This window comes from Hyalella azteca, unplaced genomic scaffold (assembly GCF_000764305.2).
Source record: "Hyalella azteca isolate HAZT.00-mixed unplaced genomic scaffold, Hazt_2.0.2 contig14641, whole genome shotgun sequence".
Taxonomy (NCBI): Eukaryota; Metazoa; Arthropoda; class Malacostraca; order Amphipoda; family Hyalellidae; genus Hyalella; species Hyalella azteca.
In genome coordinates this window covers 123,107-147,181 of record NW_025944519.1, presented here as the reverse complement: position 1 = coordinate 147,181, position 24,075 = coordinate 123,107, and the positions used below count along the sequence as shown (strand labels likewise).

General features: G+C 38.7%; 1 protein-coding gene across 1 annotated transcript in view; it reads right to left on the bottom strand.

Moving 5' to 3' along the window:
* LOC108668293 overlaps positions 1 to 22,520 on the bottom strand; it is a 49,942-nt gene extending 27,422 nt beyond the window's left edge. Inside the window, exons 1-2 of the mRNA XM_047884114.1 lie at positions 20,827 to 22,520; positions 3,754 to 3,911 (exon numbers count right to left, since the gene is read on the bottom strand). Coding sequence (XP_047740070.1) covers positions 3,754 to 3,911; positions 20,827 to 22,502 — 1,834 coding nt within the window. The 5' untranslated portion in view covers positions 22,503 to 22,520. The remainder of the gene's footprint in view (positions 1 to 3,753; positions 3,912 to 20,826) is intronic.
* Positions 22,521 to 24,075: the final 1,555 nt, after the last annotated feature.

The following is a 24,075-nucleotide window of genomic DNA, read 5'->3' as shown; positions in this document are numbered from 1 at the left end:
AGCTAACATGGGCACTAGCTACGCCTATGCTCGCTGCTCTCAATGACTCCTAGACCAAACAGACTCTGAATCTAGTAGGAAGTTCATGAATTCGAAACATTGTTCATACTAGGAGGGATTTTGTGTCCATTCGAAACATTGTTGATAGGAGGGATTTTGTATTTTTGAGGGCGTTTATCTGTAGGTTTTAAAAGAGGTTATCATGTAGGTTTGGTATCATGGAAATCAGAACTGACTCTCTTTTCCTAGAGAAAAATTTGGCATCGCAACAGTAGCAAATATTTAATATTATCTGTAGTATCTATACTGGTAATTATGGCATCCATATATTATCTATGGTTTCTTAAATGAAATCTATGCGAATACGTACTTATATTACCGAACTGCGCCGAGTGAGGCCACGGAACAATGAAAGGCAATGTCTGGTTCTTGAAATTGGCCGATAGTTTACCATTAATCAACAATGCAATTTCCTTTTCATCTGATGAATTTGCAATATCCCTTGGACGTTATTTCGGCATCTCTGATCAGTGACGCATGTAACATGCATCTGTCCGAGGCATGTCAGAAGTGGAAACAAGATGCCAGCCGGTATTGTGCTTCGATCAGAAAGCAATATGATGAAGCCAGTCTATTATTCTAGTTAAGAAATTCATTGAAGGGAATAGGGAGCTTGCATATTGCAGCCAGCCACGGCCGCTCGATAGGAGCGGAGATGTACTGGACCGTGACGTTCTCAGGAGCCGTCATGACTATGCAATGACGGCTGCAAGGAACACATGCATTACCTAGATACACGTATATGATTAATTAGTAATATCCAATGAGATCACATCTCGAACTGATACTAAAACCCAGCAATCCATTAGCTGCGATTATTTTGGGTTTAGCGGCGCAAATTAATTTTATTTATTTTTCGTCAGTGCACTGATTGAATGTTTATGTTCAGACCATGAATTTATAATGCATTACAAAAGTGTATGTATTTTAATTAAAATGGCAGATATAAAAAGTTGAAAATGCATCCCTCCTTTAAGCAAATTTCTAAATGAAGCATAATCTTGCCATTGCCGCTTCATTTACAAGCTATCGTAATAATAACTTTTTTTCTTATTACGCACATCTTCTTTAAAAAAATCCTGAGCCTGATCGTAAACGAGTTCTTTACGTGTCTCATAGGCATACATTAGAATGGCCGACGATCAGCCACCGATAATTCAAGCCTGAGTGTCAATGAGGAAAAAGCAGCGTCACCACGAGAGGGGAATGAGCTGCCGGGGCGTCATGAGGACAACGCTTCCCTCGGACCCGATATTGATTATGGCCGAGGTCACAGTTCCCGAGGTCTGTGCTCGCAAACGTTTTCACGGCCACCGCAAGTCCTGATGGTAATCCAAATTTATAATGCGATCGTAACGGTAATTCTAATTTATAACGCGGCCGTAACAGTAATGTAAATTTTTAATGCGATCGTAACGGTAATCGTAAATTATACTGCGATCGTAACGGTAATCCTAATTTATAATGCGATCGTAACGGTAATCGTAATTTATAATGCGATCGTAACGGTAATAATAATTTTTAATGCGATCGTAACGGTAATCCTAATTTATAATGATATCGTAACTGTAATCCTAATTTATAATGTGATTGTAACGGTAATTCTAATTTATAATGCGATCGTAACGGTAATCCTAATTTATAAATCGATCGTGACGGTAATCCTAATTTATAACGCGATCGTGACGGTAATCCTAATTTATAACGCGATCGTACCTGTAATCCTAATATTTAATGCGATCGTAACGGTAATCCTAATTTATAATGCGATCGTAACGGTAATCCTAATTTAAAATGCGATCGTAAGTGCTCACGGTAATCGTTATAGACAAAGATGATCATAATGGCCATGATGAGCTCTGAAAAAACCGTTAGTGGGTTATTCAATTTTGTGTTTTTTTTTTTGCGAACACTATTCGATTATTGTTGATTGTACATCGATTAATTATGAATAGATTTATTCGCTTTGAATCTTATGACTAAGAGTAGGTCTTTTCACGTGAGGTTTGTACGTAGAGAGTTTTCGCCAGTAGTGCACATTATATTACTTATCCAATCTACGATTGTAATTTGTAATTTAGTCGACAGTATTCGATAACATTACTAGTTCTGCTTCACTCAAAAAATTTATTACAGGTGATTTTGTATTTTTTTTAAATTGTTACTATCCAAGCTCTGTCCGAGAAAATTTATTACTAGTCGAACAAATTAATTACCATGAATATCAATTACAGCTACTCGTAAAAAAAAATTTGAAGTATAGGGTTCCTTGGCCTAAAACTCGAAAATATTGCTGAATCCTTAAAATCAATGGATCAATACCCATTTGTATTTAGATTAAATTTGCCGAGCAAATTAACAAAATTTGCCCTCTCCGAAAAACTTTTAGTGACCCTGAATTCGTCAGGCTTCGTCATCACTCTGCTCGGGAGTTGGAGACGAAATCGCACAAGGTCGGTCGGCACGAACCCTGCGTGAGTCGCTGCTGGCAGGCGTCCAGACTGTGGACCCAGTCGACTGTAGCTAACCTTAAGGTAAAATATATTTTATGCGAATTATTTTCTCTCTGCAGTTTATAATTTATTAAATTAAAATTACTCCCTGGAACCTGACTGGGGAAAATCTGAATCGATACCAACGCCACCTGAGGAAAGAACTGATCGGCTCGCTGAAAATCTCAATCAGGAACATTCTCTGGTCTAATCGCACGTGTATAAATCTATAATTCATACGTGATTTGTGCTCAAAAATATCTAATATCATTCCTCAGCAGTATCTTTCAACAAAAATTTCAGACGAGACAGAAAAACAGGACGAGCATTGAATTTTCCTTAAAACCACTATTCAAATACAAAGTTTTCTCCAGAACTAAGTTTCAGTGAAAAAAAAAACATTGTTGATTCATAATTTAGTTACACTTATTTTATGACTCAAACTTATTTTATGTTATACACACTTTATATTGGCATATACCTTTGAATTTCAAAACATCAGATCTGCTGGTGAAAGAATCACAGAAGTGGCCGACGTAAGTCGAAACAGAATCACGGCTGGAAGCGTGGCAGCAAGACAAGGATAAAAATGGTCACTTGGCAGCACTCCAAGCCTAATCGAAGCGTCCTCGAGAAAACCGATTGCAAGTCCTCGTTTTATAAAGAAAAAGTTAGGATTGCAGGAGCTTAATTATTGAGGTAGCATTGTTAAAAGGAGGCTCCTCACCTATCACTGCAAAAGCGTGCTACTATAAGTCGTTTGTTGTCATCCTTCGAAAATTTTCACTAATCTCGCTCATATACTAGTTTTATCAACTTATAAACCTGTGACACTCAAAATGCCGAAAATTTTTCTAACCCATGTTACTGTATTTAGTATTGATGAGAAATTTTGATCGGAAATGAGCATTAAGAAACACTCTGTGCCAAAAATATTGCCCTAACAAAAATGTTCTATGTTTGTGAGACCTATAATCGGTATCTTAAATCCCAGCTGAATAAATTTAATATCGTTATTTCGTCATGCAATGCATTCCTGAACACGTCGTGCACCTCCAACATAAATCCATTTAATCCAAGATCCACAGCGGGTTTCACGCTACAATTATCTTGGCTTTATTTGTAGGCCTTGGCGAGGAGAAATTTATCCTCCGGAATTATTACTTCACACGCCTTTATCTAAATTAGAAATTAATCCCACCAGTAAGGAAGGCGAGGCGTCGGGTGGCGGGGAAAGGATGGTTGCCGGACGGGTCTAGGATGTCGAGCTGGTACACGTCGCCTCGTATGCGGTAGAGCTTGCGGTGGAAGTCCTCCAGTGTGGGTGTGTAGGATTCCTCGAACTGGTTCGTCAGGAACCTGAGCAACACATGGGACATGTTACATGCATGCGAAATTGCATCAATGTACTAAAAATGTAATGGCAGGAACTATTGAATAGATATTTATTGGAAAAGTCCGTGAGATTAATTTAAATTTATGTGTTAAAGCCCACCATTGATGCAGTTGAAAATTATAACTCAACCCTAGTAGATGGTGAAAAGGGGGGAACAAATAATGAATTTGTTGCAAAATAATGAATTAATAAATGAAAATAATGAATTAAGTGGGTCAAAGTTTTTAATTCACCTCAAGAAAGTAGAACGATACGGTAACATGGGGCAGCGGGCCCACCCCGTTTATTTAAATGCAATTTTTGATGAAGTTTTAATTGATACGAGGTGGTTTTTGGTTTGCTTAATGTTACAACTAATGAGGATTGTATCATGTGAATTAGTCGCCTATAGAGATATTCAATTTTTAATGAAACACTATTTTGTAAAAAGTGTCAAAATGGGCCCATTTCCCCACCCCTGGGGCAATGGGCTCATGGGCTTGGGGCAAGGCGCCCATCCTCTGGTCCCTTTACCACAATTGCATATTTTTGTTAAAAAAGTTAAGACAACAAATTACAGTTCAAAATAAGAAAAATGTAATAAAAATAACATTCATTCCTTTATTGACAACCTAAAAAATCATATCCTTAGCTTAAAAAATATTTCTTTGACATAAAGATATATATCCTCTATTTGAAAAATATATCCTTACCATAAAAAATTCATCCATGACATGAAAAATGTATCCTTGACTAGAAATAGTATATATACATGATCAGGAAAAATTTCGTTCCAGTTTCGCCCATAATCCAGATATGTAAGAAATTCGTACTTTATCGTGATTTCAGCCAACAACATAAAAACTCATCAACTTTTGGCTCATTGGTGTTGGCTGAAATCAACTTTTGGCAAGGCATGCACCAATAACTCGATACGGGGTCATAAATACGCATAACTATAAACTAGAACCTGCTGCCTTGAGGCGGCAAATAAAAAAAATCATACAATATGAAGTGTAATTTGTAGTTCAAAAAAGTTAGTCATGGTTTTGAAAAGCTCATTGAGACTAATCTAATGATGTATAACACAAGACTTCAGCGAGGGGTATTGAGCCCACTATGAGCGCTTTGCCCCGTGACATGCATGGGCCCGTTGCCCCACTAGGTATCATTTCAATTTATATCGTGTCAACATTTTATTTTATAAGCTAATAGCCTTAACTTGAACTCAAAATTATCCCTATAAATAATACTTTCAAAATGTGATTCCCAGTAATTTCAAAAGTTTTATATACAGTAATCGAAAACAGTTTTATTTAGCAGCAAAAAAACATTTATCTGGGCTAAAACAGTTATTCACGAGTAACTTATTAACGCAAACTCTTAGCAAAACGTAAATCCGTACGCTTCATCCCAGTGAAACTGTCGACCGGCGGAAGAGAACCCGGACCAATATCCGCCATACTTAGCGAGAAACCGGGTATGGGCCCATGACCCACAGTGGTCCCTTTGCCCCATAATACCCTAAACATCAAATTAGGTTGATGCGCAACTGATTATATCTGAAAGGCCAAGCATTGAAAATAATACGTGCAAATAACAATTATCAGGTCAAAACAGGTGTGGTCAAAAATTTTCCTGCCGATTCCTAGTAAACATCCTCTTGTTCAATAGTTGGCGGCATACTTAATGGATTGCATTCCATACATTAAAATGATCCGGCTTGTTTCAACACACTTGTTACAGTCTGCCCTGCAAACACACAGACGTGAACAAATCTGCGTGTGCACTATAATTGCCATCAGCCTCTACGTGCTCATCAACATGATAGTGTAACATATTTGCCTGTGTGTTTGAATAAATTTTCCTCCCTGTTATCCTTTTCAACATTGATAACCGTAAGGTAATGTACAGGTGGTCAGCGTTATGTCTTGATCCTAATGGCGGCCTCTCCCCAGTCCGAAGTTAAAGACAATTCTTCTTTTCTTCCCTTCCACGAGAGACGGCTGGCTACCACAGAATCCGAGTGAGCTGCTCAGAATGCTGCGCATGGTTCAACAGAAAATAAAAGCCGATATAGAGGTTTTTTATTTTTGGAAACGATAAACTTATCAGACGGAAGAAGCAAGTCCATGCTACCTTCTCATGTGAAGTTGCTGAGATTACTGGAGATGAACCAAGGGAAAATAAAAGTTTTTTTTATTATTCTCTTTATTACCAGATTTATTGGCCAACGACGCATTTTAAGTTCCTAAAAAATGCATTGTTCTCGTCTTACTGAAATTTTGTTGAGAAGCATATTGATGTTATTTCTTAAGCTTTATAACGCCGCTCTTCAAAAAAACAGCAAACGGTGTAAATACTGTATATATTCTAACTATTTTTAATAAACTCAACATTGTATTGATATTTGCGATAAAATATTTTTAACCTTTCCTTTAAAGGCATTACACTGCACTATCGCTGATATATTGTTCTGAAGTTGCTCCAGGAGGTCGTCCAGTATTTTCTGACTAGCCGACGACCAGCGTTGAGGGTTCAATGCCATCTCAGTGCTCAAGGCCATCGAGGCATATGGCGACCTGATTGTCCCAAAACAAGTCCCTGCAGAGTTGTACAGCAACTTCCCATGGCGGGAAGCAGACTTGAGACCAACAATGTTTACAGTAAAAGCCAGGAGCGTGGTGACGATGATTGGTTGCGTGTAGTCTTGTCCAGATGCCAAGCACTCTATGTCCGACATCATCAAATGAACCTTTTATTTGATGAACTTGCAGCCTGCGAGGAAGCCAGAGGAAATTTATCGCAGCAAGGTCAAGCTCCGCCAAACACACCGTCCCTAAACCACTTCATCACGCAGAAATCTACGAGGCAAATCTAATGGCCAATACGATGTGCCGCATTCAATTAGTAATTCGGAGGCGTCGTTCTCTTAATTAAATTCATTATTGTAGATTCTAATTACAACCTGCAGTGTGATTTCGTTGAAATTGTAATCATCAAACATTATTAAATTGATTATTAGAAAATTTGCATTTGCTATTCGTTTACATCTTACATCCAATCTTAGATGCTTGTGGTTGTAGACATAGTATCTGATAATGATCATATCTGACTATATAATATAATAATTGTAGATAATATATAATGATTATGTAAATGATGAGCTTATCAGAAGTTGAATTTTTTGTAAATCATGATCAGTTATTTTGTCAACAAAACCGAAGTCCATTCCTTCGTTACACAGGAATAAAAAAAAAATATTAGTTACATAATAACACCTATATAGCGCCTTGTCATTCATATATAATTTTCCAATGAACTCCCGTGCCTTGCAAAACAAACAATACAGCACCTAACCATGTCGTTAATCGTCTCAGTTGGCGAGCGATGCAATCACGAAGCCACGTTATCACAAACAACAATCACAATCTGAAGAGAAAACAAAGCATTTGCACCGCGGCGTCTCCCCGAGCAGCGACCCACGGCCCCACCTTCTGCTTGATTAGAGTGCCTGTCCAGCAAGGCATAATATACACGCGCCATTGCTTCGTAATGAAGACGAATAAACCCTAGAAAATGTTCAAACAAGCAAGCTTTCACAGGTTACATTCAAGAAGATTCACAATGGGTTTACGAAAACACGGTCTCACGCCCGAAATCGAAAGACGTGGATGGATGAGATGGGATTAAAAATTTTTCATATGAAAAGTTTGGCTTTATATATTTTTTACGATATTTGTGTTAGGTTGATGATCATCACTTATTTGGCCGGTCTCATTCACTCTAAATGGCCACTTGGGCCCACTCTCATTCGGTGTTTGTTTCAATTCAGCCTTTTACGCCACAAAAAGACTACGAAAACATGAAATTATACAGATAAATTTTATCAGGTGTAGCAAATGAAATTGAAGCATCCTTGACACGAGGTCATGTGAGAACAATATCACGCCTAACCTGACAAGCACATCTGCTTTCTAAGCCTAGAATTTCAATACCGTAGAATTTAAGGCCCTTGAAACCACAATTAGGATTTATTGGACGGATGAGACTGTCGAATTAAATTAAATTGCAAGCGATGGTGTGACCCAGGAAAACCTGCAAAGAAGTCAATTAAATTTGGCCTTATAGCCTAGGAATTACTGGCTTCTGTATAAAATCAACGTATTTATGTGGCATTTACATTGATTTGAAACTATAATATCAGAGTTTTATATACATTCCAAGTTAAATTGCTTAAACTCATCGCTTACAACGATTTCCGACACACGTGGAAAGAAGTAAATAACATTGCTATGAAAAATTTTGGTTTAATTGCACTGGTTCGCTTTACTCGTGGTGCCAAGAAAACGATTTGCAAATTTCAATTTTGGTAAATGAGTTCAAAAGAAATCAGCTTTTGAAAACAAAATATGGAAATAAATAAAAGCTAGAATGTGAGTCAAACAATTTCCACTTTTCCCACTCACTCGAGTGTGTTCTATTTCCAAGATCTTCAGGTCGAAATAACCTGAGGGATATTTTCTCCCTGAGAAATTTTTGCGTGAACCTTATAGAATTTCCAAAAGAAGCGATCTCCCAGCTCAGTATCAAGCTGTTCAAGTTTCTGAAATTAAAATATATGTAAGTCTTTCCTGAGTGACGGGAATTTTTTTAGGAAGCGTTGAATTGGAGAAGAAAAAACCTTGAAATGCCTTTTCAGTCGCATCGCTGAAAATAAGTCATCGAATGCGTGCGTCACAGAAGTTAGGCTTAGTGGCATTTTTTCTGCTAGTGAGGCAGCAGTATAAATGTGGCTAGTTTGCAGCGCACTAAGAATAAATTACACGACCATCTTTTGTTGAAAAATGAAATCCAAGATATTTCGAGCTTAGGGTGAATTTTGGTAGCATTACATCTTGAAAACTAACGTGCAGTGCAAGAATTTTTTTCGAATAAAAAGTACTCGATAACATGCATGTGCCCAAATTCAAAATTTTCAAGCCATAAGCCTACGATTTTTCGATTACATTTATATATAATATCACTAGGAAAAACGGGTGGAAAGGAATCTAAGAATTCAGCTTTTCGAAAAGAACTTCCAATTCAAAATTAAAGGCACCCTGACATTCGAAATCGCCGAACCTATCACTACTAATAAATGAAATATATCAACTCAAACGGAAATTCTACGATGATTTACGAAGTGTAATACACCACACCATTCACATCGCACGGTAAGAATATCGTTAAGAACCAGGTTTTGATAATCGAGAAATCATTGCTAAGAAAAATTCCGCGACAGGATACATAAAGCTAGATTACGACGACAGTGACGTACATGATGTTGAAGCCTCAGCGTGCTCTTCGCAAGCTGCGTGTGCTCCAAACTTGCGAGCTATAAAAGCCGCTAGTGTAGAGTAACTGCGTCTGAACTCCGAAAAGAAACGCCTTCTACCGGACGTCAAAATAACACTGTCTTTCTGTAGAGAAAATTCAGCCGTTACCAAAGCATATAACGAAGTCTCGGTAACAGGTCCTGGCCCTGCTGATATGCTACAGCAAAGGACTAGCTTTAGCAATTTCTTTTAAGAAATCGTTCTCTTCCGCAGGCCGTGATATAATTACATAGCAATTATTAAAATGTTTACATGGAATTCGTATTTAAATTCGAAAATTGAAAGCATACATGATTCAGGCAATGTCTAATATCCAATCAAAATTGAGATATTAAATGTGGAAAATTATTTACGCTATATATATGCCACCAAAGATTTGCCCTAGAAGTCATTACATTACCAATAATTGTGACATAAATTCTGTATTTTTCTCACGGGAAGCATAATAATGTTATTTCTTAAGCTTTATAGCGCCGCTCATCACTGGTCGCGCGCGCAATCTCCGATAGTAAGCCTTGGTGGAAGGCGACTTCACAGACCCGCTTGCTCGACAAGTATCAAATGAATCCAAAACTTTCGGAACTATACATTGAATTGAAGAGACTTCTTTGTTTAATTTCATCTTATAGCACGAATAATACTGTTTGATAACTCAATTCAACGCAAATCGGTGAGAGGATTTTAAACATTACACGGATATCCTGGAATTGTCGAGATGGTATTATAGGGGTTTATTTTATTGCAAGATTCACGCGGCTTGCAAATCAATCACATTTTCAGCGCTCCCCAACATCATATATATTTTTATAAGGTAAATGTGTTAATCCAGAATAAATAATTGTTCGTCTATCTAGAATAATTCTTGTTAATGCTCCAATTAAACGGGATCAGAAAAGCCAGGACATCGGGCAGTAGGATTATATTGTGTACTCCTGAAGTCAACGTCTATTGCTTCCATGACGTTCCTGCTAGACGACACCAGCAAGCATCACCTGCGACTCTTGGCTCACCAGCAACCTGCCATCACCCTACCTACCAACATTTTCTATCTACCGCCACATTACCCTACCTACCAACATTACCCTACCTACCAACATTACCCTACCTACCAACATTACCCTACCTACCAACATTACCCTACCTACCAACATTACCCTACCTATCAACTCCATGTCATACACTCGGCACCCTTTATTTAGTCAGTCATTAATTTGTAGGAGTTGGCACAATTATGATTAAATTGACTAATCTGATATGGGTTTTAGAACAGATGGACACTTTATCCTCTGAATAGTAAATTATCTCCCTGAACGTAGTTTTCTTGCAATTGCTGTCCATTTCATTATGCATTAAATGAGCGAATGTTTAATGAATAATCTGCATAAATTTATTCATTAAAAATTTATAAAATCATAAGGCTAATCTTCGAAATTTTGAATATATGATACACTTCGTGAGACGCTGCACGCGATTGATCACTCTTATGCGCCGCGGCTGAACGATAATAATGATAATAATTTCTAAATAATAATACTGGCTAAGCAAACAAATAAATAAGTTAATCCCATCTGTTGAAATGGAACAAATAAAACTAGCTAAATAAACTAGAAATAAAAAAACTAGCTAAATAAACTAAATAAACTAGAACAAATAAAGCGAATTCTTTTATTCAAGTTGTTGAAGGCAAATCGCAGGCACGTAAAGTAAAAGCACGATACTCAAAGCACTTGCATGCACTTACTTCTTAAGGCTGTTTCAGATCTTAACCTATTTCCCCCAATGTGACTGCCACGATACGAACCATTCAAAGTAATGCATATGAAGCCTGAAGACGCGTGCTAATATATAGCGAGGCTCGGTGCTGAGCGCAATCAATCCTTGTCAGTGGAGGAGATGCCGTAGGCTCTGGATTTGTAAGGCTGCTATGTTCCATATCGACGTCACTGATATGAGCAGGCGGTAAAATTTCACGGCTTCAGTTTCATTGACTCCGATCAAAACCAACACAATTGATATCGATCTAGGGGATAGGACTTTCGATTAACCTGAGATACTAACTTCTCCTTAATTGTTCTCTAAATGTATTTAGATCCAATAATCTTCCCACCAATGTAAAATAAATCGGAGTAATTCAATATAATTTTATTCATTGATAATAAAATTTGAATAAATAATTGATACACTAGGAAAACTTGGAGCTGTTTGTAGTGAGGGAACTGCACAAAATTCATTAATGAAAGTCGGAATTTGTTTTTTAAACAACTTTTAGCTTTCACGTTGCAAGTTTGTCTAATTCCATACCAGCTGTAATTAAGCCTTGTAAATAGTTTGCTCAACTGATTATTATATATATGATATTATCATAAACGTCATCATAGACTATTTAGAAGAATATACACGAGATGCACGGCATCCAGCTTAACATGCAGGAGGTTGTACACTCGTGGGGGCAGTCAGAAACCTGCAGAAGCTGTTCAGTGTTCACCGATCAATATAACTCATTGATCGACGCTCACGTGAAAATCAGCCACTGCAAAAGTAGCTTAGCCTAGCATTTAATGAGAGTCGTTAACTTTTATTGCATGCTTAACGTAATGTATTGGAAAAAAATCAGCTTCATTTACCTCATCGATGGCGACGCACTCCGTGGAATTGAAAGGGTTTGATAATGTTGGTAAAGGCCTCTGAGTTCTACACGAATCGGAATTTAGTTGTTCTACGTACGCTCTTCGGAAGAATCACGAAGAATTATAAATATAATAATTTCAACGAGTGTGCTCCTACAAATATGCATTTAATGAGATTACACACTTGTAAATGTAATTTCGTAAAGAGTATTGTAAGTCAGGTCATGCTGTCCCGTTTGGTGGATTAACTCGGGTACAACAACGGTACTTTGCCTTCAGTCCCCAGTGACAACCTCGCATTAAGAGCCGTGTTGTACATCAACGCTGGGCGGCGTTTCTCTGATTTGAGTGCATTTGTGTGACACGGTGAAACGTTTTCTCGATGTTTGGATTCCCCAAATGATCGGATTGATCTTGGATTTGAACTTTATATCTTGAATCATTTATAGCTTTTCAGAATAATACTTTTCCAATTATTTAGGAATAATATTGTAAGGTGAATGCGCCTGTTTAAAATATTTCAAACGTATCACCAAGTTTGGGTATGCGAGATTGCTTCAGCTAGAAAAAATATTCTATGAATAAAATTATTACTCTGCCAAAACTTATGGACGATTCTCAATGTTTATCAACAACTCAAAAACGGCAATCCATAAGTGAAATTTAATGATAAATTTAAGATTTTATGAGTAGATTCTTTCTATAAAAATTTTTCACCATTTTTTTCATGGATGTGTTGCCAAGCCAGTCCACTGCTCGATCGTGCTAGTGTTCACAACAATTATAATAAAGCCCCAGTCAATGTCAGGTCAGTGATCGATCTCCCGTCACGGACACGCACAGTGTGAATAAGCATTCGCGTCTCAGACGCCTTATATATACATAAAGGTTTGATCCAACACAAGGTCATACCACGATCATTAAGTTGAGATCGTCTACAAAATCCACGCAAGTAGCGGTAAGTAATACTTTTAAATTTTTTGTAATACTGGCAAGTATCGTGAAGCATAATAATTATTGCTTAGTTTCAGGTCTGTTCTCTTCTTATACTTGTTAGGAACCACAGCCATCAATAAAAGATAACCGTCATAAAGTTTGCCTTCTATGTTTTGTAAAAGAAGCTAGTAGCAGTTGTTTCCCCTCATGTTATATTGAGAATCATTTTTTATATTTGCACAGGTATTATGTACAGCATTAATTTTCAATGTAGCTATATCAAAATAAAAATGGTTTCCATTGTCCCATTTACTAGCAGAAAATTACAGGATTTAAGGATAGCAGTGAAAAACTAACTTCGCAGATAACATTTCTCTGGCGCAATTTTGTGTCGAACAGACCCATCGATTACTAGTCGGCCAAGGTATCCACGCGACAGATTCAAGTCTAGAAGGCCACCAATGTCGGCAACGGTCATCTATTCAAATTACTGTCGTCGAATCAAATCAAGAAGCTATTGAAATACACGGGGAAAAATTATGGAAAATCTGAGTTGGCGTCGAGGTGCATTCAAAAGGACGGCCTCATGAGCGAATGTCGTGATTGTGGAGCCTTTATTTAGGATTGACCGTTAGCCACAGTTTATTCTTTCTCCCGAAGTGTAATCAGAGATGGAAGGTAGCATGAAAACACCAATAGCGGCCGACAAAATTACATCAAAGAGTGGAGGTCAATGGCAAAGTGCAGTCCCACAGAGCCACCGCGCAGTTCACTTGACACCATTAAACTTCATGTAAAGCAGTTAGAAGGACATCAATCTCGCTCTTTTGTTGAGTTCACCGTTGCGAGCGGTGCAACGACCAGCATCAAAGGTTTCTGCGGATTAACCTGTTATTGTCCGTATTGAGAGGGCATCGTACGCAAGTTATTTTGAACTTACTCGGTTTTCATGTCGTTGTTCATTCAGTTTACCAACTTTTTGAGAAGTATGTTGAAATGGGATCGTTTGATGAGTTTTTTTCATGAGAATACATTTTGATATTCATTTGCCACTTCCAATCAAATACAAAGAGATCTTTTACTCACCATGCAGGAATACACGGAGCACATCACGCTAAAACCGACATTGAGGCCATGATGTATGTGACTCTTGCTCACAGAATGACATGCTTATTGCTCAGAGGAAACTCTCGTTCACATAATGACATGCTCAGAGGTCAATCCTACTCACATAATGACATGCTCAGAGGTCAATCCTACTCACATAATGACATGCTCAGAGGTCAATCCTACTCACATAATGGCATGCTCAGAGGTCAATCCTACTCACATAATGGCATGCTCAGAGGTCAATCCTACTCACATAATGGCATACGCAAAAATTACTCTTGTTCAGATAATGACATGCTCAGAGGTCTATCTTGCTCATAATGGCACGTGCAAAGAATTCTCTTGTTCACATATAATGACATGCTCAGAAGTCTATCTTGCTCATAATGACACGTGTAAAGAATACTCTTGTTCACATATAATGACATGCTCAGAGGTCTGTCTTGCTCATAATGGCACGTGCAAAGAATTCTCTTGTTCACATATAATGACATGCTCAGAGGTCTATCTTGCTCATAATGACACGTGTAAAGAATACTCTCGCTCGTTTAATGTCATGTTCAGAGAGCACTCGTCCTAATGCTTAAAACAACTAATCCCGAGGACACTCGAGCTCATCAAAACATACTCATACGACACTCGATCGGTCTCATAATAACGTATCAAGTGTAAATCATTATCAGCATGTTTTGTGCGCTATTCAGAGCATCAAAGAAGAGCATTCCGGCAAGCTGTTTATTCTACCTAATTACGTTTGCTTGACCAAAAACAGACGTTTGCCGACAAGGATAGCTTGTATATACTCCGCTACCTGCAGCTGCCACATGCATCACAGACAACAAGATATTATGCGCCAGGGACGTTTCTCTTGTGCAGGAGAAGTCTCCAAAGAACGCTTGGGGAATGCTCCCCAGATCGCGCGACGAGCCACTGAATAATGCAAGAGGTCAAGCGAAAAGAAGAGGACTGCGAAGCCTCATAAAGCCCCAGTATACGGGACACGAAGTCTCATAGAGCCCCAGTATACGAGGCTCTCATAAAGCCCCAGTGTACGGGACACGAAGCCTCATATAGCCCCAGTATATGGGGCTCTCATATAGCCCCAGTATACGGGGCTGCTGGGACGGCCACGCGATGAGGTTCGTAAACATTTTCCTGGACGTCACCGCGTGAGTCCCATGCAAAAGATGAGCGCCTTTCCTCAGAGGAGGAAGAGTCGTCCGTGTCCGACCCGCATTAATTTTTAATTTGCTAAGTTTTTTTTTCTGCGAGAGTAGAATGCTGCTGTTCAGTGGCAAACATCGATAAGCTGCACTGTGATGAACTTATGAATATACCAGTTGAATTTCCCAACTTGTACAAAGGTTTAAAATAACGATATATAAGCTAATTACAAGCGTTCAAATACAGATGCAAAGCTAACGTTTAAATAACAATCCGTACGATATTATTGAGCAATATTTCGTTTTGAAATGCTTCATTCTTCCTTCCTCGCGCTACTGACGATGTGTGTACTGACGATGTGTGTACTGACGATGTGTGTACTGACGATGTGTGTACTGACGTTGTGTTTACTGACGATGTGTGTACTGACGATGTGTGTACTGACGATGTGTTTACTGACGATATGTGTTCTGACGATGTGTGTATTAAGGGGAGCGTCTACCCTAAAAATCGAAATTTTCGGCTTTTCCGATTTTTAAACTCATCTTAAAGCTTATTTTCTGCCGCATCGAACGGTACTAAAACCATCTCTGTACGTTGATTTATGCGTTCAGGACAGATCCCGAAAGGGGGGAAGGTGGTGGGGTCCCTTCACAAAAGTCTATGGGGATAATTACGGCCAAGCCCTATAAAATATGCGATCACTGGATTTGCTTCTCAGTTACTACTCAGCCATCATGCGAAAAGGTGTTGAAGTAGTCGTCCTATGCACCGCTGACTGACTTTGAAGTGAGATAACGCTTACTTTCGGTATCTACGCTACGTTACATGCCTCTACATAGCGCGCCGCGGTTTTTCGCCTCAACTGAAAAGTTTGAAAACGTGAAGACCTCTCTCACGGCAAACCTATCTCCTCCTAGAATTTTGAAGCTACAACAATAAGACATACATCATTCGATGCGCAAGAAAAAGATCTACAAATCGCTGTAGGCGTTTCTCTAATTTCGTTATAGTTTGGATTTTATTCTACAAAAAGGGGGGTGTGGGGGGGTAGAATAAAAAAAATTACGAAAAATTTACGAAAAATGCCCCGCACCCACAAAAACGAGAATTTCCGAAAACGCGTACAGCGTTTCATATGGTCTTTACGCATCGAATGATATGTGTCTCGATGTTGTACCTTGAAAATCGTAGGAGGAGATAGATTTCTACGGTGGCCCCTTTTTTGCCGTTTTCTTTCTTTTTTTCGAAAAATTAACATGAACAAAAAAGTCTTAGATTTCTGTTTTACATACGTGTACCAAGTTTTAGAGTGATCCGTCAGTAAATAGCCGAGATAAACTTTACCCTAGACGCTCCCCTTAACGATGTGTGTTCTTAATACAGTATGTGCGTACTGAAGATGTGTGAACAAACGATTGCAACGATGCATGTTCATGAACAAAGATGATTCCTCGAACTTTTTTGTCTCAAAACTAACAATTTCAGTCAATCCCTCTACCACGTTTTGCAAACGGCTTCTCGAGGGGCATTGCATTGAAAAATAACATAAATATAGTATAACAATAGCATCACAATAGTACAACAATAGCATAACAATAGCATAACAATAGCACAACAATAGCATAACAATAATATAACAATAACATAACAAAAGCAAAATAATAGCATAACAATAGCATAACAATAGCACAACAATAGCATAACAATAGCAAAACAATAGCATAACAATAGCACAACAATAGCATAACAATAATATAACAATAGCATAACAATAGCATAACAATAGCATAACAATAGCATAACAATAGCATAACAATAGCATAACAATAGCATAACAATAGCATAACAATAACATAACAATAGCACAACAAAATCATAACAATAGCAAAACAATAACATAACAATAGCACAACAAAATCATAACAATAGCAAAACAATAGCACAACAAAAGCATAACAATAGCGTCGCATGTAGGGGCAACAGCGAGGGAGCACTGTTATGCATTATCACTTCAAGACAAGGAATCTTTTACTTCTTTCTGCGTCACAATTAATATGCACTGAAGCGAACCAAGAAGTTTGAACGATTCGTCTGTAACGGAACGATGGTCTGGATAGCAAGTTTTTTATACATTGAATATTAAGATACGAGTATATGAGAGATGTAGAAGAGAGGCGTGCGTACGCGATTAATTTCTACTGTGTTCGTTTGATCGTGATCAGCATTTAGATGAGTACATACTTATTAAACAACTCCTGATCAATAGATAGTTTGTCCTGGACCAATTCATCGAGGTGAAAATGAGCCTGAAAAGGAAATTTATTAAGCTGTATCATATTTATTTATGATCAAATTTAATCATCTTATTAAAATACAAAACACTGTACGTCAACGCTTGATGAATCGTGTGAATAAATTGTAAGCCGTTGTAGGCAAATTTAAGCCAACTGATTCAATGTATTAAAGCTGGAGAGAAGTCTTGAGGTGAACACGATCTCTACCTCACAACAGTAATGTTCCGTGAGTCATTTGTGAGAGTCCCATTAACATTTGCATATGTGAGACACAGCTGGCTAAAGTTTATAAGTCTTAATATAGGATGCGACTAAAATATAAACGCATCAGCTAAGTGTCATCCCGTATTGAAATGAGGAAATGCACCTTTCAGTATGATCTGATTCACTGATAATTGTTCAACAATGGCCTAAGAATTTCTTGGACTTGTACTTGCAAATCCTTTTCAAATTTGTGTCAAAAGATACCAATAAACATATATTGTTTTATCTTCGCTCATCGCTGAACGAACCCTTCTAAAAAAAATTAGCTTCAGAGTTTTTCCGCGATTATTCCAACTATTCAGTTTGGGAACTCAGACTAAAGGCCGAACACATTGCACGGACACAGACACCCGACCTGCGCATGACGGTTCGTAAACGAAGTCCCGCTATCAATAGACAATTGACACACCGCATGACATTTTTTCGACTACGTAACAATATCATATGGCGACTTCATGAGGCAAACATCGAAAACGAACTTTAATTTGAAACAATTGTGACAAATTGTGTCAAAATAATCCTGGAATTTACACCAGACTGTCGCTTCCTAAAGAGATTTTCTTTAATCATCTTTAAAACTTCGAGTCATGAGTCGGCACGATCCCATAATAATTTACGTACGCTCGAGAAATTGTAACTTTCCTCTTCTCGAGCAGAAAAAAATATTGCACTGCTTAGCTCGAGACCTCGTGCACAAGCCTCGCGTTCATTAATTTCGTGAATATTTAGAAAACGAAACTAATGAGTCAACGGAAAGCAATCACTTCCTGTTTATTGCCAGGATAGGTTGGCAAATTTAGAAATTCACCCACAATTTCAGCGTTTGTGGTTTTGGAATTTTGAATTCCATACCTATTTAAATAAATGTGTGTGTGTTCGCTAATTATTTATGAATTTTCGATAATCGCATGATCTTCGCTCAGACGACCCCTCTCATAAGTGTAATTTGGCAGAATGAAGTTTGCTCATTTAAATTATTTCAACCAACTTCTGATGATGAAATATTCTTAATGAGGGAGACGATTATCATCTTCGATATTTATTTCAACATTTCGCTTAAGAATTCGTTTGTGGAGCCGGCCTACGGTGCAGTATCGTTGGTACATAACCTTCCAGACTTAGGAGCTCGAACCTTAGTCTTAGGAGTTGATAACCTTAGGAGCTCGAACAGGTTAATCCTCTCTAAGGAACATAATCGCGCGAGTAATGAGCATCTTCGTTTGATGACGGACGTGTACGAAGTGGCTCATCAAAATCAAGCCACAAGCAAATTTCCTTCCAAATAACAGCGAGTTGAGCAAAGACCACGCCCTAGACCTAGTTGAGCAAAGACCAACCGCTTCATGATTTATTGATTTAAAACGTGAAATATATCACAATTCAATCCTAGTTTTGTTAAGAGCATTATCCAAAGTTTACCCGCGCTCTGTCAGAACTTTGTTCAAATACAGTTATCATATCATACACAAATAACTTCCTCCGGATTATTTCTATTAACCCATATTCCGAGAGGTGTCACACCGAACCCTGTCAACCGGAAACCCGTCACCCCGACTCCCGTCACATCAGAGGTCTCTTCACTTGAAAAAAATATGCGCAGTACCTGCTGTATTATTAGTCCAAGGCTTCGTGATGGGAAGTATTGGATCTTTTGGATATTTCTTGCTATCGCGTGTTCAATGAGGATTGTTAAAATGGCTTCAACAATTACGAATGAAAGACTCACATGAAATCGTGAATGCTAATTGGCTGTCTGATTATGCCAGATTGCGATTACTGTTGATCGTGTGGCCCGAGGTTCGTTACTGCGTTGATGGCAGGGGTAGGACGAAGGTAACTATGGGTGTGGGGACCCGGAGCTTGTGATTGTCACTGCAAACTGAGACGAAGGTAGCGATTATAGCGAGGGATCTGAGGACACGGCAACCGAACTGGAACTTATCAAGCGTCAGCAAATCACAACACGCACTGATCTATCTCAGATTTTGGCCTCATACGAGATACGATAGAATTACTGAACTATCCCAGGGACGCTGTATGAAGTCGGGTATTGCATAATTTCTTCATGTACTGTTTTTAAGTACCTCATAAATATTTAGCATTAAAATCTTTGACTCGGCTGTGTTGTCTCCATGTAGTTTCTAGATCGGTTGGCAACAAGTGGCCAGCTGCAGCTAGGGGCCATGCTTTCAAACCTCGCTAAGTGAACGTAAGTACTTACACTCTATTTTCTTGTCTATGATTGGTGGATTTTGCCTGAAAAGCCGTCAATGATCGGCTGATGAACATACGATCTCTTAACTTTTTTTGAAAGTATAGGCCCAGGTGCACATCCTGTGCCCACCTAGGACACTAATTCAAAGTTATTATCGTACGTTATCGTAAGTTATAATTATCGATGACATAGTGGTTCAGCTCTGAGCGAGTAATTAGTACAACTATTTTAAATAGTAAACAGATATTAGTAGGTAAATTTCCATAAAAAATTACAAAACATTTTAAACAGCATGATAGTTAACTTGAGCTTCTGTACTACATAGAGTATATAATACCAAGGCGCTTGAACTTGCACGTTTCAATAGGGCCAAGAAACTACTCCGTTTCTTTGTTACGGTTAGGCCAGTGTCGAGATCATTTCTTCTGTACAAGGAATTGGAGAGTTCTGCATAGATATTATGTTCATAGCGTTTGATTAATGGATGAAAAACACTTGAGTTTGTCGTTTATGAATTTTTAAGCAACACGTTTAATTATAATTAATCGACGTTTACATTAAACAGATAATTATCCCTTCGAATAAGTTTTCGCAACAGACGTAACTAAGAGATCAGAACTGTGATCACCGAATATTGAGCGAGCAAAATAATAATCGTGGACTTCATTCAACTTTGATCTTGCTATATATATATTAGAGAAAAACAGGTCATTTTATTGCAATTTTGAGTGAATAGACTACACAACATTTGTTCGACAAGTCACTGAGAGATCAAAACATTTTTCACGATTCCATAATTTTAGTATATCAGTGATAGTAAAAAATATAAGATATATTTCCAATTTAGAAGTATGATTTACTTATATGAATACCATAGAGATCTAAGATGTTATAAATGAAGCACTCACCTTGAAACCAAAGAAGATTTGCCGACTTTGGAAGATCCCAGGATGACGAGTCTGTAGCAGTTCTTGGGTGATAACTTCACCGACTTGCCGGGCACCAGGCTCAGACTGGAAGGCACTTTAATTTTCGAAAATTTTGGCAGTTTTGGAAGGGTATCGTCCTGCTCATTAATGTTGGCACCAGACGCTACGTTGGAAGAAGAAATGGAACTTGAAGAATCCCTAATAAGAGAAGATGAACTCGAACCGTCGCAAGTGGAATGCAAACTTCGTTGCGTTGGTTTTCGAGAAGAGAAGACCCCAACGCCAGAATTGGATTGAAGGTGCTCTAAAAGGTTGTTGCTCGAAAAAATGGCGTTAAACGTATTGTACTTAGAGCGTTTGGTGCCATACGACGGAGTTTGCAAAGGAGATTCGTTATCAACTCCTGCAGATTTTGGAGCAGATCCTGGCGTTGCTGGTCCAGGACACACGTCCACTGAATTACTGAAGACCAGCTTGCGGATGGTCCGTCTATCTTTCCCAGTATTGTTTGACCGGCATGTGCAGTTCTCTTTGTCAGCGGATAAGCTCTGCCGTATTTTTACATTTTTACGGTCATTGTAGACGGTCAGGAGATTGTTCCCGTTACGGCATTTGTCGTCTTCATTACTGTAGCTCCTGTTGACCGAGGTTCCAACCTCCCGGCAGCGTAAGCCATCGCGGTCTCTGCGACCTGAAGGACCACATCCTCCTAGGTCTTCTTCTTCCTCGGAGGCGTATGGTCCGTGGCTGCATGTTAACGACTTGAAAGCGTTTCGTTCAAGTTTCGGAGTCGAACGCTCGTTGAAACTTGCGCTTCTAATAATACTATTTATTATTTTACGACCTATTTGTTCGCGTTTTTCTTTTTTCTTTAAGTTTCCGTTTCTGTAAACGGTGCAAACATTTCGCGCTGATGTGTTTTTCTCTTTAAGATTCGAAACATAAGATTCCTCACCAGGAAGCTGTTCGGAAATTTCTGTCGCATCAGTGTCAATATTTTGCTGTCTCTGTAGAACACTGTTTCTTCTACCCCTGGGTGCAGTAATTAACTGGCAATGCAAATTATCGCGACGATCTTCATCGTTCAGACTAAGCCTGCTATCTTCCTCTTGTTTCTTTTTCTCACAGTTCTCACTGCCAACAGAGTTCATAGAATTCAAATGCGGAAGAATACTGTTCTCAGCGAGTGGAATAATTTTTTTACTATAGTCACTTACGTGCACAGACACGGCCTCGCTAGAGTTTAATGCATGAATTGTTCTTGTTTCGATTTCGTCAACTTCGTCAGCATTTAACTGATGGTCTGGACTCAACGTTTGGACATTGTGGAGTAAATTTGTAAATCCATTACCTATCTTACAAATTTCATTCGAAAAATGAATGCCGCGCGATATTTCAAGCTCACAGCTCTCCCCCGAGGTAATCTTCTTGTTCTCAACATTACCATCGCTGAGAAGTACCGCTTGGCAGGCCACCACCGGGTTGCGGGACATTTTCTTACCGGAGGAAGCGTCCCAATTGTCTGAGTCCCTTTCTGGTGGATCTGTTTCATCGCCAACGCGCACTGATGGCTCGAGTGGGTCGCTTCTCTCCGCTTTCAGGAGGGCCATTCTTGCGTCCTTGCAGCAAACAGACGCCAACTCGAACGGCAGCATCGTGCCCAGCGGGCTTGATTTTTTTATATTCTACAAGCAAACTTAAAATTATTCATCCTTCATGATCAAATATTTCATCTCTATTTGCTCGCACAGCTTTACGATGTTCATGTTGTAATTAATTCACATTGCAGTTGGATTCGTGCGGTGATCTCGAGTGCAAATTATTGCATACTTTGGATGACTTAGTAAGGCCCATTTTTAGCACGACTACAAAAATTTGTGTACCTTTTGTTCTGTTCTTAAGGAAGAGTTCCAACTCACTAATTTTGAAGTTAGTTTCTATAACAAAAATATCTTCATAATCACGGGACATATTTGTAAAAGTGGTCCATCAGTAATGTTTCAAGCTCTGAGAAACAAATAAATTATTTTAAATTACGGCTCCTGAAGTATTCCAATACATACCTTGACAAACAGATTCCGTGAATATTTCAGAAAAAATACGCATACAAATAATCATAAGAATATGAGGAGGGTTATCTTTGGATCTTAATCGGCCCTCTGACCTTCGCCTGTCAATGCAAGGTTTTCACACTAGGTCAACACTGTATGCTATGAAAGCCTCCTGCAATACCGGCAAAATCAACTCGTGTATTTCAATGTTATAGATAGACATGATATGCAATTTAGATCCGACCAGGACTTTTTAAAGCCAAATGAAATAGTTGATTTAATTTCAAAGCAAAAAATTGAACTTGCTTTACGTATTTGAATGAAGTGGGCTTACAGCTGGAGAAAATTGAATATTCAATGAAATTTTAAAAACAGGCAGCCTATGTTACAGCCATTTTCAACTTTCTTAACGGAAGAAAGTTCCTTCAACAGACGGTGTTCAAAAACGATCAAATCTGAAATGAAAAGTTAAGATTTTATTTCCTAACATATTATCAATTATCTTGCATGCTGCATGGCAAGGAAGCACAATAAAAAATGCTAGTATGCCTGAAGCATGCATGACATCAATGATGTTACATGCTTACACGCTAGATCGAGAAGATTGTTTAAATCCGGTATCGCAGGACTAATTAAAAACACAATATAAATATATTCGCAGATATCAACTCCCTCATTCTTATCAATTGATGTTTCCTTATCTGAGAGAAGAAAATTAGCAAAGATTTGCGGAAGGCTTTTAGTTCCACATAGAATATAACTTTATACTTATCAGACGCTGGAAATAATCATTTTCGAATGCCTCGTCCTTCTCCTTGATCCGTGACATCCACCTCAACTGATCGGTAGCCTGCAGCCTATTTATAGAGCAGTTAGGTGGGTGGCCTGTAGTCTGTCCATCGAGTAGTCAGGTCGGTGGCCTGTAGTCTGTCCATCGAGTAGTCAGGTCGGTGGCCTGTAGTCTGTCCATCGAGCACTCAGGTCGGTGGCCTGTAGTCTGTCCATCGAGCAGTCAGGTCGGTGGCCTGTAGTCTGTCCATCGAACAGTCAGGTCGGAGGCCTGTAGTCTGTCCATCGAACAGTCAGTTCGGAGGCCTGCAGCCCGTCCATCCAGCTGTCACCTCGCCTGATTAATTTATCTAACTAACGCCGAAGATCCACGTAGATCCGAAACTGG